Here is an 18,982-nt window from a genome sequence, read left to right on the forward strand (position 1 = left end):
ATTGAGATGCACGTTTAGGAGAGTTTTAATTGCACAGGAGGGAGGGGGAGGGAGAAGCGAGCTAATTCTGTTTTGTTTGAACGTCAACAGAAGTGACGTTACCCAACATCGCTTAGAACGCCTTTAAACTATTCCCTTTATAAAATGAAAGCTCTGACCAACTACAGATTTGAAGATGAACAAGCTTGAAACGATCTTGAACAAGCTTTATCATTAATACAAAAGCTGATCTTAGAACAAAATACAAAAAACAGACTAGGAGGTATTTTTATTTTATTTTATGTTATTGAAAGCCTCACTTAACACTGTTGACATTATCTTAAACATTCTTGGTGGTGGTGTGTGTGTGTGTGTGTGTGTGTGTGTGGGGGGGGGGGGGGGGGGAAATCAGGTGCATAAACTGTCAATGATAGACTGTGGAGGGATAAAAGCTGGGACAACCTACCATTTCAAAGGTGGTCGTGTTCGTTTATTTCTCATAAGTCTGCTGCAGTTTCCTGTGATGGGCCTTGGCTGCTGCACTACTTCACGTAATGGAGCCAAAAATCACTGACATCAATCAACGTCATGGGGATGTATGTTTTTATTCAGCTCGCCGGAGTAATTTTGTTTCACTTTCTCTTTGTGAACCCGCCCGACCCCTCCACCGCTGCACCAGCTGGAAGCAGTAGGAGCTTTCACACTGAAAAGATGGCTGACGCACTGAACTGTGAAAGACTGAAGGATGAGAGCTAACCCCTCTCTCTTTTTTTGCCTGACGCTTTTTTTATTTATTTTTTTATTTCACTCAGAACTGCGGAGTCATAACTCAAACACTTTCAGGCCATAAAGCTTTGCGAGGGGGAAAAGTCTGCGGGTTTAATACTGCGTCTCTTTTCCGGAAGCCGACTACAGCAGTGCTTTACAGAGCGTCGGGGCCCAAGCGCCACACACTCCTCCTCTCTGTTTTTTTCCACGCTCTATCCATCACTCCGCCGAGTTTATTTTCATCCGGCGCTGTTTAAAAACGTGCTGTGCACACATGCTGGAGGAAGGGGGGGGGGGAAGCAATCAACTGTGGTCAAATACAAAAGACCACTTTTCCATTTCTTTCTGCTCATATCTCGAGATAATACTTCACCCACGCACAAAGTCACCCATTCAAACAGCAAACCTTCTCACTCTCTCTCTCCGTAACACACACACACAGACACACACACACACACACACACCAAGAAAAAGAAAATTACATTTATGACGAAAGCAGCCCCAAACAGTTCCATGATGGTGAAATAAAAGTAAACAAGTAGAGTGCACAGCCTGTTGATGGGTTTGCAAAAACATAAGTCACTGCCATTTCAATAGAGCCAGAGAGAAAGTGGCAAGGCAGAGTGTAAACACGAGTATAAGAGAGCAGGATAAATAGAAGGCAACAGTGGCAAAGAGACAGAGTGAAAGACCCCATAGATATAATGTATTAACCGTGTGTCCATAAAGTATTTAAGAAACAAAAACACAGCCATTATTTGTGGTATAGTCCTAGCTGTTGGTTGATGGAGCTTGTAAACAAACTGCTAAAGGGAGAAAAATAAAAGTCTTGTAAACAGCTCAAGGCTGGTGCAGGAAAGGGACAAAGGTGGGCAGCCATCAAAAGGCATCCTGGATGAGTGAATGGTCTCAAGTGAATACGGAGGGTCACTTTTCTTTTCTCAAACGGGTTCAGACACTGTACTGTATGTATTCCTCAGTATGGAGTATTTGTGTGTGTGTGTGTGTGTGTGTGTGTGTGTGTGTGTGAGTGCCATGGTCCAAACTCACTGTGTGACCAAGTGTGTACTGTATGTGTATGGATGTGTCTGTGAGGACATGTCTCTCTGTGTTTCTGTGTGTATGCATGTGTGTGTGTGTGTGTGTGTGTGTGTGTGTGTGTGTGTTGTACAGTAGTGTTTGATAGACCCCAGACCTGAGAACCTCTCCCGGGGAAGCATCAGCCCCCATGGAGCGAAGGCAGCTCCGACCCTGCAGATGACCCAGCAAGAGGAGCTGGCCCCGGGCAGCAGAGTAATGTTCTGCCTCAGGGAACCAGAACTCTCCAGGACACAAGGCCAGAGATGGGGGAGCAGGGTGCTGAGGGAGAGAGAGAGGGAGGGGGAGAAAAAAAGAGAGAGAGAGGGAGAGAGAGAGAAAGAACAAATGGAGAGAAGAGGTAGGACGCAAAGAAAGTTGTTGTTTTTTCCCACAGACTCCACGGGTCAGTTCTTGCCTTCTCACAGTGCAAAGGAAGAAGATTTCACAGGAGCAAAGCGTCCAACAGATGGAATGCAGATTAATTTGGTGTTCTGGGACAAATACTTGGCTGTTTTGCTGTGATTTCTCTTTTGCAGAGGTGTGTGATATTTAAATCCATCTACAGACTCTCAAAATACACACACACACACACACACACACACACACACTCACACACACACACACACTTAACAAAGCAAGAGGATATCCACAAGCTATTTGCCAAACTTTATGTACTATCTACAGAATGCAACTCCTCAGATCCTCCTCAGTATGCAAAACCTCAAATCCTATTTTCTTCTTAATGTATCTGTTCTCTGTATAATAATGTATAAAACACCCTACCAGCTGGTAAAAACAGCCACACATGGAAGGCATAATGTATACTCCACTTTTCATTTTCGAAAAGAAAATTCTGACAGTGACTTTCTGGTACAATAAGTAAAGAGACTATTAGTGGAATTATATAAAAGGCATGAATTAGAAGTATAGCAATGCATATTATTTGCTAGCCGAATACCATGTTGTCTTAATTTAGCAGATGCATTTTGCAAAGCAACTCATAATCTAGTACAGATATATATTTTTCTCCATCAGTATGTGCTCTCATCTATCTATGTGACTCATTTGAGCTTCATGTTATTAGCATCTCAGCTTGAACTAACTCTATTGAATGAGTAAAAGGAACGCATCTACTAATCCATACAAATGTGACATTAAACAGTTATCGCCTACTTTAAAAATGCCTTTCCCACTCTTGCTTTGTCACTGCAGCATGTGAATGCAGAGGCTGCTAAAGGCGAGCCCTTTCCTCTTCAGCAGCAATGACCATCTGCACATGATGACAATGCATCCAGGCTGAGCAGATAAAGAAACACACACACTTCCAACAAATAATGAACAACACACCGCTGGTCTACGGCAATGCACGAGCAAATCTGACCAAATTGATCTCCCCCAGGCGTGTGTGTGTGTGTGTGTCCGAGATTGCATTTATGAATCTGTTGTAGAGCTCATAGAGATGAGCCTGGGTCATGGTCCATGGAAACATACAGTGCTGGTGATGGAAAATCTGCACAGAGACTTGTGGGCTTCAAGCCAGACTAAAATGCTCGGATTCAATCACAGTGTGGACTAAGCAGATACTATGGTGATACTTTACTACTGCACACATTCACAAGAAGAAATCCAAATCTGGTTTAGATATTACTGCCGATCAAAGTGATTGATTGTTCTAAGGTCGTACAAAAACCATGTGATCAGTTGACATGTGTGGTAGATTTTCATTGGTAGCATAGTAACGCTCGAGTCCAACATACTGAGACACATTTGAAAAAGATCAGGTGTTCCACGATCGATAGCCAATGACAGCATGTGATCTCGTGGGCCCTCAGATGTCAACAGCATTGATTTTTGTGCAGCACGAGGCTCTCACATCAGCGCAGAAAAACCCCACTTCATTACATGACAAACGGCAGCTTCAGCTGATGCATAGAGACTACTGAAGGTAACCTGAAAGACTTCACTGAGTTAGTAAACACTCCGAGGGGAAGGGGAGGGGTGCAGTGGGTCTACTGTGTGTTGAGCATTACAGGGGGGCTACACCAGGCGCGTAACTGAAGCGTTCCGTTCATGAAGCGTAAAAAACATTTCAAAAGACTGGTCTATTTTTTTCGAACGTATACACCGCTATCATGTCTGGTTTAGTTACTTCCATTGATTATAGTGAATGCTACAGTAATGCTAAGTGCTGCACCATACGCGTCGCGAACATAACGCTTCAGTTTCGCACCCAGTGTAGCCCCCCTGTTACAGTGTAACACACCATGACAGATTCGATAAGGGACGCGATCAGCTATCGGGAAATTTATATGAATTTATATGACATGGCAGAGTCTGCTGTGTCGAGTCTTACATAGAGTATTAATACACCATAATAGATTCTACAGATACTACAGAAAGAAAAACATAATTTTGTGTACTTGGGTTTTGGGAGATTCTGAGTGACAGTCCTACAGTACACACTAAGCTAGCTGTAGTCAGTGGTGATCATTATGTGGACCTGAGCAGTGTGTGTGGTGAGGGTAAGTGCAGTGTTGACAAAGAGATTATGTCACTATTACAATAAAACTGTGGCGAGGGTGTGAGTGAGAGAGAGAAAGAGAGAGAGAAAGCTTAAGACTCACACCTGCACAAAGCCTCTTGGTTTTGGAGGAGAATGGAACAGAACTGAAATGCTTCAGAAAAAAAAACACAATGAAATGAAAGAAATCATCAGGTCCCAAATAAAACAGTTGCCAGTGAAGGTGAAGGTTAATCTTTTGATTTGATGGGAGCTGTGGTTGCTACATAAAATACACCAGCAGCTCTTTCATTAGTCTCAAAAAGAGGCGGAATGCGAGCGAAATTAGAGATGATGAAACAAAAGAGAGAAGAAATACATTTGTTCTCCTAAAAAGATGAATGCGATAGCTCGCAGAGACATACAAATCAGAAGACTGTTACTAAACAAATCTTTTTCTGGGTTGCACTCTTTCACCTTTCTCCCACTCACCTCCTTCTCTCGTGTTCTTCATTCTGATTTACTCTCCCCCTGTCCCTTCCTTTCTACCTCCTTTCCTACTCACTCTCTCTCTCTCTTTTTCTTTCTCTCTCTTTTTATCACTTCCTACCCTTCCATCTGTCTCCTTCTCACCCCCTGTCTTCCGTGCCTTCGCTGCCTTCATTTCTCTCTCTCTCTCTCTCAGTCTCTATCTCTTTCTTTCTCTCCCCTTCTGTGCTTTATTCTTGCAGGCAGCTGAAGGACTTTGTCATTGTGGCAACAGAGCTGCAATACTGGCTGGCGTTGTGGAATAATGAGCAGCAGGCAAGAGGTTGGAACTTCTGTGGTGGAGCTCCTGCGCCAAACCCAGCCAAGCCAAGCCACATCATTTACTACAAGCCCCCGCACTGCCATCTCCCCTCTACACAGGAGCACTTCCTCTGCACATGTTGGTCATCTCATCACTGGACACACACACACACACACACACACACACACAGCTTCACAAATGTGTGCACTTCCTTTCTATGTTATATTTGGACCAGGATTACAACACTGTCAGAGAAAGATGGAGATAACAACACAAAGAAAAAAAATGTCTCAGCTGGCCAGAGAGGAAACAACTCTTTTGATCAAAAAAACCTGTCTTTCCATCAAAATACACAGCCTTGCAGAGATGAAGAGAGAGAGAGAGAGAGACAGGGAACAAATGAAGCATTGCACACCGTGCCCAGGTAGAGAGAAGAAACGGATAGTAGAAGGATGTAAGGCAGAGGAAGAGGGGAGATGGATAGAGAATCCAATTAGGACTGGAGGAGGAGGAGAGAGATACGGACGCTGCAGGTTTGACAGGATTACACCATCTCACTCTCTCTCTCTTTCTCTCTCTCTCACACACACACAAACCCCTATCAAATGCATACATACACACAGGGACAAAGTCACACACATACACAAGAAGAGTGGCTGGAAGAATTCAACCAATTACAGTAGTGATCACTTTGTGCAAGGGGTGGGGAGTGGGGTTTTTTGTCTGTATATCTGTGTGTATATCTGTGTGTGTGTGTGTGTGTGTGTGTGTGTGTGTGTGTGTGTGTGTGTGTGTGTGTGTGTGTCTGTGTGTGTGTGTGTGTGTGTGTGTGTGTGTGTGTGTGTGTGTGTGTGTGTGTGTGTCTGTGTGTGTCTCACCTCTGCAGAAACAGTAGAATAGTTTTGTGAGGATACGGCTGCATGGTCAATTACTGAGCATGGCATTTTCATCACAGAAGCAACGCTGAGGGTCACAGTCACCGACAGCACTTGTAACACAATTGCACAGAATAAACCCTTTGCCCAAGTGTGTGTGTGTGTGTATGTTTGTGTGTGTATTGCACAGAATAAACCCTGTGCCCAAGTGTGAGTGTGTGTATGTTTGTGTGTGTATTGCCGATGCTTGGTGTGTGTGTTTCTGTGTGGTTGTGTCGCAGACTCGCAAACCCAAAACAACCAGTGGATGCAACCTAACAGAATGCTAAAAGAAACAGCCATTCACCATTCCAAACTCAAATCTGGTCTCTTTTCTTCTAGAATAACTTTGTGTAACTATCAAACTATTCTTTATGTACTTTTGTACTGAACTCACTCCAAAGGCCAGAGATTATTATTCACTTTATTTTAATATTCCTTCGCTCCTGTTCCAGTATCTCTTCTGGGGGGGGGGGGGGGTCAGCAAGGGTCAGCCAGACCTATTTATTTTTAGCCCCCGCCGCCCCTCTGGACTCCTCAGGTTGCTAAAAGCATCTGCCCCGCACGCCTCCACCCTCATCCAACATGCAAGGGGGGGGGGGGGGGGGGGGGGGGCAGTTGTGGTCTAAAAAGCAAAGTTTTGAGAGCCAGAAGCTTTGGGATTAAGACATCAAGAGTGAGCGCAGCAGATTGCGCTGTTTCTGTTTGTATTGTTCTCTGAGTGCTTTTATCAGCCCAGGAAAAAGCATTGTGCAAAGCCCCTGTGGAGGCGAGGAAGCTTATGTAAAAAGACAGCTTTAATAACACCCTCCTCCTCTCCCCTCCTCTTCCTCTCTCCTCCTCCCTCCTCTCTCTCAGGACCAACAATCTACTTCATCATGGAAAAAAAAGACAGACAAACAACAAGAACACAAACAGTTCACCTTCCATAAGGAACAAATAAGGCATCAAGGCAAGCAGGGGATGAAGAGCGATTAATTTGCGCGCCTCTTCAACTCAATTAATTCCTGTGTGGGAACTGTGGCCCCTATTGATGGCTCCACGTATGGCACTGTGGCTGGCATCATAAATCACAGGCTGATTAGCCTTTCCCTCGCAAAACCTCTCCTCTCACCTGCAGGACCTGCACGCATGCTGCCTTCTGTGCTGCTTCACCTTACAGACCTACACACACACATTATTCATCTCTGCTCTGATTTTAACACACACACATACACACACACTTGCATTCATTTCCATGTCTGGTGTGAGAGGGAGACAAATGGGTCTTGTCTTGAGCTTGGCCTGGTGGTGTGTAGGGGTTCTACTGGTTTAGATGTTTCTGGGGAGGTGGGGATTGACAAGTGGGGATGGATGTTGTTCAGGGTGACTGAGCCTGGTGAGCATGTGGCACTTGTGATTCAGAGCATTATCTCATATACTAATCTCACCTGTGTCCAGTCTCTCCCACGACTGGTCATTCACCAACACTGCTGATCTAAAATCTGCCCATGGTATCAGCTGAGTGCGAGCTTAAACATTGAAAAATGTGCAGGGCTCCTAACCTCAGAACTGTGACTAGTGCCACACAGAACTATCTGGTATAGATTAGACTACAGCTCTGACCACCACTGAGAGACTGTGGTGATGCTCTGCTAACTTGAGCTGGGGAGCCTCTAGTGGTGAGTTTTGGCTACTGTAAGTTATGATTCTTTGCTCAGAGGTCAGTGCATGACAAGTCAGTCTTGGCTGCTGTCTGTTTTGTGCTGTCCAGGTGCTCATACATACCTGCTGTGTACCCACTTAGGAGATGGCGTGTATGTGTGGGTTTGTGTGTGTGTGTGTGAGTGAGAGAGAGAGCTTGTGTGTGTGTCGTCAGACTACAAACCGTGGATTGTTCAGTCACTACCTGAACCCTTGTCTGGGAAACGAAGCATACCGAATGCAGACAGGGGGAACGTGCTCAGGCAAGCACAGTATCTATTTGATGTCTGCTCTTCTGGATATGTCAAAGTCACTTCTATCTCACTTGAACAATCAAAACCCACCCTGACTCGACCGCTTAAAATAACTTCCATGGCTACTTTGAAGTGGAGACTTTAAAATGCGGAAGGGTAGCACCCACCGGATGAACAGGTGCCACTACGAGCCGGATATTAAGAATGCATGAAAAGGCGCATCTAGACATGGCGGACCTTTGAAACAGCCCAGACAGCCAGACGTGATGAGGATCGATAGACGGCGAGGACTAAATTTGAAGAGAGAGTGTAAGACCTCACCTTTCTGGCACTGTTTCATCATCACCGTCTGTCTCTATTGCAATCATATGGAAAGGTATTGTCTGTATTGCAATCATATAGAAAGGTATTGTCAGGGAAGGTATAATGTATTGTCTGCCGGTCAGTATAGCAAACTAAATCTGACAGGATCTTGACACATGCATGCACACAGACATATACACACACAAACTGACACACAAACACACCTACCACTCATTTTTATATTTTTTATTCATTTTTAAATAGACTATATTGTTGGGTATTTTAATCAGCATACAAATTAGAAGGTAAACAAATTGGAGAGCTAAGTCTGTCCACCTTTGATGTCTGCCAGAAATCCAAACTTCACAGTTATGATTGGCAAATGCAGACACATCAGGTGTGTTTACAGAGTGACTGATAAAGTAGTAAACAGTAAACAGGTTTAATGCACTTCCATCTGAATTTGAAATGTTTTGGAGCGTGAAAGTGAATGTGTAGACTGTGTGTGTGTGTGTGTGTGTGTGTGTGTGTGTGTGTGTGTGTGTGTGTGTGTGTGTGTGTGTGTGTGTGTGAATGTGTATGTGAGTGTGTGTGTATGTGTGTGCATGTGTATGTGAGTGTGTGTGTCAGTGAACACATTTGTTTACTTACATTTAACTGTCTGTTAGCTTGCGTGTGTGAGTGTGTGTGTGTGTGTGTGTGTATTTGCATGCATTCAGTGCACACATGTATGTGTGAATGTGAGTGTGGCTGTCAGTCACTGTTCAAACTTTGGTGTGTGTGTGTGTGTGTGTGTGTGTGTGTGTGTGAGTGAGTGAGTGTGCTCGCGTGTGTGCGTGTGTGAGTGTGTGTGCGCACAAGTGTGTGTGTGGTGTGTGTGTCACTTATGTCTAAGCCAACCAGTGGGCCCTAATGCAGCACGGCACATGGCAGCCACAGATAGGACACTGAGAGCCCTTGCTGGAGGCTGGCAGTAATTCCCACAGGGAGACGAGACACAGGAGACAAGCAGGGTTGGCAACCAATCCGTTTTGGGGCCAAAACCAAATTATTACCCACCGCCATCTGGCACTGGTCACATATCACAAGTCAGTGCTGTTGAAACGCACCCCCCAATATGCACACGCACTCACACACACACACACACACATCCAAAATGGGGAAAACTGAGAATAAACAGAGTTGAAGAGAAGATAAAGATATAAATGAGAAAATAATCAATAATCTATAGCCTTTTAATGTCTGTTAGTGACATTTCCTCTTCAGATAAACAACTCCTTTAGGGATAGTTGTTTACGGCTATAAGACGTGTTTACTCAGATGCTAATTACATGGGGCAACACAAGTAGATGCCCCTCAGTCTCAGCCCTTCCACCTCACATTCTGAACCCACTGGACAGAACCATGGAAACCCACGAGCCTCCTCACCTCTGCGTCCATGGCAACAGAGATCTCTTACCTCGGGGACAGGATGAGAATAATCGATGTTTCCCCTCCTGACTGCAGGAGGCAGGTAAAGAGTAACACTCCATGCTCTTACCCATTCCGAAGAGATCTGTGAATGCTTTATAGCCATGGGTGATGTTTGAAGTGGAGATTATATCTGCCCTATAATGATATATTAACCCAGCCAAATCCACAGAGCCATATCCAGTGTCCGTTCCTACCTGATCTCTCACCCCCCTCTTCCCACTCCGCGTCCTCTTACAGTCTCAAAGTGGATCAAAGTCATCATCTCTACTGTCAATCAACAGCTCTGAGCCAAAAATCAAAGCACATTCTTCCTCACCAACTTCATCATCTTCTTCGTTATTCTCTCCTCAATCCAAAAAAGGCTATCCCGGAGTTCTTCCAGAATATCAATCTCATCTCTGATCTGGGCCCGTCAAATGAATGTAATCATGTAACTCCTGCTGCATACAAGTGCTGTTAGTTTTACAAGCCAAGACTTTTAAAAAGCCCAGCCCTTGGTCTTGTGAGCAATAATGTAGTTTGATGCTAAAGGAGGCCTTTCCCTGAAGTGATGGTAATCAGTACAGTCATGCCAATGTTTTTAAAATAGCATCAGTGCTGTGTAGTTCCAGAGCTGAGAAAGAGCGAGAGAGAGAGATGCTTACACTTACGCAGTTAATTTACTTTCACACACAATTAATAATAAATGAGAGCTTGAGTAAGATCAGTGGGGAAAAAAGTCATACAAGCAGCGAGTCAACTGCACCGGCTGTCCTGACAACCTCTTTGAACTTTTACATGTCGGAGGATAAAAATTAATTTCCCTTTCCCTGTTTCAAAAAGCTATGCCTGATTAAATCCATTAGGGACACATATGACCCTGCAGCAGGGCACATATGTCCAACACCCATCTCAGCCCCTGCATGCATCCAGTAGCCAGAACCCCACAGACCACCCGTCCCATACATCAGCCCAGTCTGGACACAATCAGACCCAGGGCACATGTGTCCAACATCCACTCTGGCCTCCTGAACCAGCTTCACTGCAAAGCCATCATCTACCGGACATCAACATGGCTTCTCTCTCCTGTCACCAGAGACCTGTGGTCAAGGGCCCTTTGGTTAAACCTGTGGTATTCATTCATTATTTTATTTTTTTTATTATTTTTTTTTGGGGGGGTGTAATACCCCCCCTCGTGTATGAATTACGCCCCTGCCTGTGCTCATAGTTCTAGATAAAGTGCTTAAGAGACCAGAAACCATGTGAGTTGACCGTTCATCATCTAAATGACATTCTACTCATTTCATATCCACAGGCCTGAGAGATGTCCTGTGGAGGACCAGGTTTGGGCCGAAAGCATAGGCGCCTCACTGGCAGCATAATTAACCAACAAGCTGAGGGGAAATGCCTGGTAATGGAACGGACGTGTCCCTGGCAACCACAGTTAATATACAGGCCACCTAAATGTCTATGAATACACAGCAGTTACATTTGTTAAGTTTCATCTGATTCGCGAGGGAGGATTGTATGAGGTGTAACACAGAGTAGAGAGACTATACCATTCAATGTGTATAAGATCAGTGCTATATGCAACAAGCTCAATATTACACAGGAAACAGAATAGCTGTAATACAGTTTGAAAGATGTTGTTCCACATAGAACATCCCCTCACTCAGGCCAATGAGATGCAGCACAACATGTGATAAGATGATTAAAGATTGAATATGCTGTATATCTCAAGATACATGTAGATCTCTTCTACAACTGTTGATACTCCCAGTGATGTTCCCAGTGTAACATGTTTTACTATGTTGAAAATAGTAGCAGATAGATCGAGTCCTAATACTGGCCTTGCTAGCTGACTACCTGGCCAGGTGTGCTTTTCTGTGGTTTCACGCTTAACACACCTCTGCTGCCTTTAAGCCACTGAGAGACAGAGTTAATGCTAATATTGTCCGGGATTCAAAACTAAAACGGTCCCATCTTGGAGCGTGCCAGCGCTTCAAAGCGAGACTTGACATTTAAACAAGCATGCCAGCGCACACGCACATTGCCAACACAGCCCACGGCGTCTGGAATTGAGACACAGACCGCTTCCGGACGGGGGACTTACATGGCAATAAAAACGCTGAGGCCTGCCAGCTGTCATTCAACTCCTCTGCTGCTTTCCCCATCTTCATTTAGGAGGAAAGGGAAATGTTGGAGCCAATCCTGAGGTGGGGACTGGCTGTTTACCACACGTTACGTTATAGGATACACCTGACATCTTTATCAGCTCAATCTTGAAACAGGCCGCAGGGGGAAAAAAGATACTGCTGCCAACTGCTGCAATCTTGCCTGCTCCCTCTCTTTTTAACTCTTTCAGCTCACCTACATGTACTGTACCTATAAAACATTTCATACCTCCACCACCTTCTCACTTCCAACTGCTCATTTTCCTCACTAAGACTCCAATCATTACATTACACTTCATTACACTACATTACATTACATTACAATTGGCTGACGCCTTTTAACCAAAGGGACTTGCCACGAGGGAAACAATCAAGCTAGTCCGATAAGGACAAGTTAGTGCAGCAGTACGTGCCATTTCCAAATAGTCAAGTATCAGTTCTAGTCAGGCAGTAAGTGCTAGAATTAGCATGTCTAGTTGTTGGTAGTGCTACAAAAGTCTCTGAAGAGCTGGTTCTTCAGGAGTTCTTTGAAGGTAGAGAGGGACACCCCAGTTCCACCATCGAGCCATAGGGGACCCCTGTGGTGAGATAGTGAGGTGCGGATAACTGTCTAAGCCAGGATACGTTACACAAGCGCCCTTTGCCAGAGATGCCCATGTTTGAGAGTATAGAAAGAAGAATGCAGTGGTTACCCATGTCAAAGGCAGCTGATAAGTCAAGCAGAATGAGGACTGATGACGGTCAGTCGCCCTGGCTTCTTTAAAGTCTTCTGTCACAGACAACAGAGCTGTTTCGGTTAAGTGGCCAGCCACTCTTGAAATCAGATAGGTTTGGATCAAGAAGGTTGGTCCGTGAGAGGAATTCAGAGACCAGTTTGAAGACCGCTCGTTCGATAGCTTTGGATGGTAAGGGTAGAAGTGGGACTGGACAAGAGTTCTCAACTTGTTCAGGGTTGAGAGAAGGTTTCTTAAGTAGCTGTGTTACCTGAGCCACTTTGAATGCTTTGGGAAATGTGCCAGAGGTTAGCGAAGCATTGATCACATGTGTGATAGCTGGTGTGATGTTCAGGCTAAAGGATTAAAGTACATTCGTAGGTATAGGGTCCAACGAGCATGTAGTAGGACCGCTACACATCAGGAGTCTAGATACTCTCTAAATACACTCTCGGAGAGAGGCGCAATGCAGAAAAAGAAGCAACCGTCAAAGGCTGTGGAAGTGTAATATCTGATTCAGTCGTGCCATGCGGAGACAAAGAGACATGTAGTAGGTGTACATGTCAGAGTGCTGGTAGTGCCCTTAAGTGGAGGAGACAGGTTGAGACTGGGCTGGCCAGAGAATTGGCTGCTGACTGCTGCCACTTGAAAAAGAGGACACAGTTTGTCCAGACACAAGCTCAGTGTGGAGCTGAGCGAGTCTGTGGCATCATTAACCTCGAGCGACGAGAATGTGTTGAGTGGAGGTAGACCAGAGACACAGGCGACAACAGAGGAGAAGTGGGTTGGAGATAGGTTACGGAGGTACGGAGGAGCCGGTGGTTGGTCTGTCAGGCTGACATTAAACTGGATGAAGAAGTGATCTGAAAGGTGGAGAGGTGTCACCATGAGGGTGTCTGTGGTGCAGTTTCGAGATTCAAGTCAAGCTCTATGCCAGCTTTGTGAGTAGGAGGGCTGTGGACCAGTTTGAGGTCAAAGGAGTGTATCAGGGACATAAAGTCCACTGAGCCTGGGGTATCTAAGTGGATGTTCATATCACCGAGGACGAGCAGTGGACAGTCATGCTCAGGGACGTAAAACAGCAGAGTGTCCAGCTCATCCACATAGCCACCCAGTTGGCCTGGTGGGCGGTAAATGACCATCACAGAGCCAGAAGTGTAAAAGTCCGGCTTGAGAAAGTAAAAGTCCATTTTTCTTCCAACCATTTACTTACAGTAATCAGCTCTTTCTCTTAAGAGCACAACTCTTAAGACAGGTAGATCAGCTAATCAGTAAATCACCTGTGTTAAGTACACAGGTAGAACCAATTCACGGCAGGACTTTTACTTTCAGAAGCCGGACTTTTACATCTCTACATAGAGTTTAACTAAGCAGCCACTGTGATAGCATGGTATTTGAACGAGTCATATTTGTTGGAAGACAGCAGTGGAGTGGATTTCCATTTGTTGGAAATTGGCAGGCCCATCCCACCTCCTCGTCCAGGTGGAGTGTCAGTTGCAGAGTTCTTATGTGTCTGCCAACCCCAGCAGAGGAAAACTCAAGTATGGATTCAACACCTACAGTAACTCGGCACCTGAGAGCCTGGCCTAGTTGTAGCTGTGTGCCCCAAACCCTTTCACACAGTGGGCCCACTAGAGGCCTGGTATGAATCCAGTTATGAGTCTTGAATGGTGGAAAGACAGAGTTGATTCAGAGGGCATGATGTGACCCAGCTCTGAATCAGCTTTCACAGGAGACAAGCTGCCAGCACACGTCTAATCAGTCACGCTGACCCAGAGTGTTAATATAGCACAGGGAGCCGAAAATGGACTTAAATTAGACAGGCAGTTACAGAGAGGTTGGGTGTGATGACAATTAAAGGGAGAGAGAGAGAGATAGAGAGAGTGGAGAGAAAGGAAGGGAGAGGAGTGAGTGAAGGAGAGAAGGGGGGAAGAAGACAGAGTGAAGAAAAGTAAAGTGAGCCTGTTAGACGGAAACGTTTTCTTCCCATTATATATTCCTCTTTGATAATTTTCCATGCCTCATTTGATTTTCATTTAGTCGGGATGAGCTTAAAAGTACACACAGCAGAACAAACAGTGCCTAAATGTACTTACGTGATCAAAAAAATGGAAACTCTAAGGGATGGAGCCAAGTTTACCGCGGAGTTATATTTAAAGCTCCAATCAGTTTCGGCAAAAATGTTTTCGGGGGCTGGAGATGTTGCCGCCGCGTGATACCGTGAGAAGAATGCATGGGCGCATGACAGCAGAATCAGAAAGAAGAGGAGGAAACTGAGGCAAACGAGTAAAAGCAGAACTGTTTTGCAACTCTGAACGTGATAATTGGTCCAAACTGAACAGAGATAACTGCTTCTCAAAAGTGAAACTAAGTGTTCCTGTGACTTTATTTCTGTACACTGATTTGGGCTCGAAAACTTAATAAGACAAAACTTGAATTGAGTTAAATGGACATCCACTGTGGAACCTAGTGCATTAGAGTAAACATTATTTTCTAATTATGTTGAATCAATGTGAGAGTTAGGTGAAACCCACAGGCCAATGATGAAGTGATCTGACAATCACAGAGAAGCAAATAAATGTTCAACCTTTTCCAGTGAGAGCAGAAAGGCCTAACTCTGTTCTCCGATAAGTCATTCCCACTCTCAACCAGCCCTATACATGTCATGCAAAACATAATATAATAAATATACAAATGTACACACATACACATACACATACATTCATAATGTCTGAAAAAATGTACTACTTTGCATTTGTATTGCTGCTTTGCATTTTCATTCATCTTAATATAAAACCCCTAAAAGGATTTCTTTGCCACTTTCATCCCAAGGCCATTCCAGGTCATGCTATGTGATAATCCCCATGGGACATACTGTGTTAATATTCTCCTTCTCTCTCTCTCTCTCTCTCTCTCTCTCTCTCTCTCTCTCACACACACACACACTTGCAATGTCTCTCACATTCACATACACAGGCCTAAAAAACACATAGATGCTTTCCACTTTTTCAGTCCTTGCCCCCTCTCTCAATCCTCCACACCCACCAGTTTTAGTTAAGTTGTTAACTATTATCTTGTTCACCGTTTCTTCCGATTGGTATCAGGAGAAAATTATTTTTTAGCTGAGTCTCTGCTGTTTCCTTTATCAGATTGGTACCTTTCTGTCACATCCTGTAGGTCTGCAGCCTCAGAGGCTACCTGAAGTGTATACTTCTCCCTTCTCCCCCATCCTCCCAGGTCATTTTAACTGTGGCTGAATGACGACAAGAGCAACACTATAGTTGTCAAATGTCAGCACCAAGCAGCAGTTTGATGGCTAAGCGAGAGCAGGGATTCAGTGGTGCGTGTTTCGGCGGCAGCTGTCTCATTGTATTCGGCTGAGTTTGGTTTCCCTCTGAAGGAGGCCAGAGAGAAGCTGAGCATGGACGCTCTGACACTGACATTTGTCATCCTCGTCAAAACCCAGAAAAATTAAATGCTAACAAAACCCAGTTCTCACTCTCTCTCACACACACACACACACACACACACACACATAGACACAGACACAGACACACACACACACACACACACACTTCTGAACCTGGAACTCACACACATACTCACAGACATACATAGACCCAAACAGGCAACATTAGGCAAAGTTAAAGTCATATGTAAGCATCAATTTTGCATTATGCATTACATGGTACAGTACGGCAGCTTTATTTTATTTTTTTGCTGATCGCTGCACACAGGCAAAAGCGCCAGCAGCGCTGTGATCAGGGCAACACACTTGAATGCCTGGAGAGTGTCTGCACCAGCCATTAAAGCCCTCTCTCAGCTCCATAAATAACAGTGGCCAGAAAGCAGAAAATGAAGAAGATAGGAGGTAAAGGGATGAAGGGAGGAAAGAAAAAAAAAAGTTTGATAAGATTTTAATCAAACATCCTTTTCATGCCAGGGACTTAACAGCCTGGCGGATTAAAGGCTAAGGGGCTGTCGTGTATTGACAGAATGGGATTCAACATCACAGCGGATCAACTCCAAGCCGCATCAGAGACATAATTAATCATTTTAAATGCATTGCATTTTTTTTTACCCCACTAATTCCAAGTCATAAGCCACTCACAGCCAATAGCCTAAAATCAATAATCTTCAACTAGTCTTGGATGGGATGCATTTACAGGCACATGAGAGCACACTTCATGCCTACGATTATGCTGATGAAAGATTATAATTCATCGACCGATGGGTTGAGAAGACCAGTCGGTAAGGGGAATAAGGGCAATGAGGGAGAGAAAGGGAGTGAGAGAGAGAAAGAGAAAATACCTTTTCCATTGCTTTTCAGAAATAATCAATAAGAGAGCAAATACAAAAGGATGACTGCCTCCAGGAAGTTCATTTCATTGGACATGTACTGTCGCATGGTGCATACAACCCCCAGCTGGAATCTCCATTCAGCCATATCACAGGAAGACCAACAAACAGTACACAGTATGTGGCTGAAGAAGCTCTGTATGTGGGGTGTGAACAGTAAAGGGTTGTCATGCGTATGTCAGGCCTTTAACAGCACTTTTTGCGTCTCTCTGTATCTCATTAGCTACACAGTCATCACAAAGAGACCTGTGCTATGACATGTCAACTAACCACAGGCTCTGCTAGGCAGCCAGGGTTCATTAGGATCAGATTACTTGATGATCAGAGAGATGATATCACTGTGGTCACACAGAGCACGGGAGAGAGAGAGAGAGAGAGAGAGAGAGAGAGAGCTTGTTCACATGGAGGGGCTTTCTAACATACCTTTTTTTCTGAACATTCAACTGTTCAATGACTTAATGTCTTTTTTTCTTTCTGACTAGATCACTTTGAAAGTCTCCCCTTTTCAGAGATTAGCCTAGTCAAAAGACACGGACAGCACTGACAATGACGTCAGGCCACAACAGCATGCAGGGCATACTATCCGCATAGATGGTACAAAATACCACACCACACTAGTAGAATTGCATCTCCGAGGAACTGCAAGAGTGAGCTTGATCAGGTGCAGTTTGCAACTAAAATCACCAAAAGGAAAGAGTGGGATAAGCTGTACCCGATAGTTCTCTCTTTAGATGAGAAACACATCAATTTACATTGACAGAACTATCCATTAGCAAAGGGATGAGTCTTCAGTTAAACACAAAAAGCCAACAGAAGTCATTATTGACTGTACCTGGGCAAAAGAAAACGAAGTGAACCTACACTATTTACTGGAGTATTGATGACTGCTGAGAGAGTGTGATCAGTTTGAACAACTAAAAAGTAGGCAAAATGGGAGTATGGTGTGCTGTTAACTGCACGGGTCAACTTGAAGGATGCTATCAGTCGACATGAAAATATCAGCACCTTGGACAGTTCCGCAAGCGCGCTTGTGAGCGCGGTTCCTTGCCATGGACTGCACAGTAGGCTATAGCTTACAAAAAAAAGTGTTTCCGACGTTTGGTGAGTTGTCACAACGAAACCAAATGCATATAACGCAATGTTCATGTATATAGGCTCATTATAAAATAATCTCACTACGAACATGACATGTGTTCGGCACATAAATTATTTGACAGAGTGAAAGACGAAATTCAAGGTTTATTGTTCACTAAATCACATGGGTTCGCTGTGATGGCTCAAAAGAGACAGTCAAAGAAAGTCATCAGTAACCTAGCAGGAGTGAATAAATGCACGATGAGCTAATCAAAATGAACTGATCGGATTGGACGGCAAAAGATTGGATTTCAAATTTGGTAGTGATCATTATGCGATATTATTACCATAGCAGCCTAATAAAATGCTAAAACGGAGTCAGGCGAGTCTGCCAAGGCCAGAGAGAAACTAGTTTCTTGTCTGCATAATTGCTTACTGGTTTATGAGTTAGAAGCAAACATCAGAAAGCTATTCTCAACACATGATATGAGTTTCTGCTTGAATGGAATAGCGTTAACAAAACACACGCGTGGTTCTATTAAAGTAAACTATGTATGGCTTAGAAACACACGTGTTAAAATATCTGCAACGTGCTGCAATGCTACAGGGGAACTACAGGGAACTAAAGAAAAAGTAAATGCAGTGGGATTGTAACCTAATGACAATGACACACTGAGAATGTACAGAGATGGTTTCGCTTACATCCTCGTCATTGCATTGACTCCTTTGGTGATGGAGGACACGAGATCGAGGGTCCTGACACGGTGTTGGAGTCTTTCCCGCGTTCTCCTCCTCTTTGACGGGTCCGCCTAGTAAGTGACTGGCCTCGGGCGGTGCAGGGAAGGAGGTGTTGGTGTTAATCTTCCCAGAGAATCTCTGATACACCGAAGCCATGGCGCGTATTAAAGAAACTGTATTTCAAGACGGTGGGGAAAATAT

The 18,982-nt window shown here is 44.4% G+C and overlaps 1 protein-coding gene across 1 annotated transcript in view; it reads right to left on the reverse strand.

The window, feature by feature from the left end:
• dpp6a (dipeptidyl-peptidase 6a) overlaps positions 1-18,937 on the reverse strand; it is a 167,840-nt gene extending 148,903 nt beyond the window's left edge. Inside the window, exon 1 of the mRNA XM_076290789.1 lies at positions 18,746-18,937. Coding sequence (XP_076146904.1) covers positions 18,746-18,937 — 192 coding nt within the window. The remainder of the gene's footprint in view (positions 1-18,745) is intronic.
• Positions 18,938-18,982: the final 45 nt, after the last annotated feature.

Source organism: Alosa pseudoharengus, unplaced genomic scaffold (genome assembly GCF_046254945.1).
Source record: "Alosa pseudoharengus isolate Yale_2024_CS ecotype anadromous, Long Island Sound unplaced genomic scaffold, YU_APseudo_1.1 YU_APseudo_1.1_scf_18, whole genome shotgun sequence".
Taxonomy (NCBI): Eukaryota; Metazoa; Chordata; class Actinopteri; order Clupeiformes; family Clupeidae; genus Alosa; species Alosa pseudoharengus.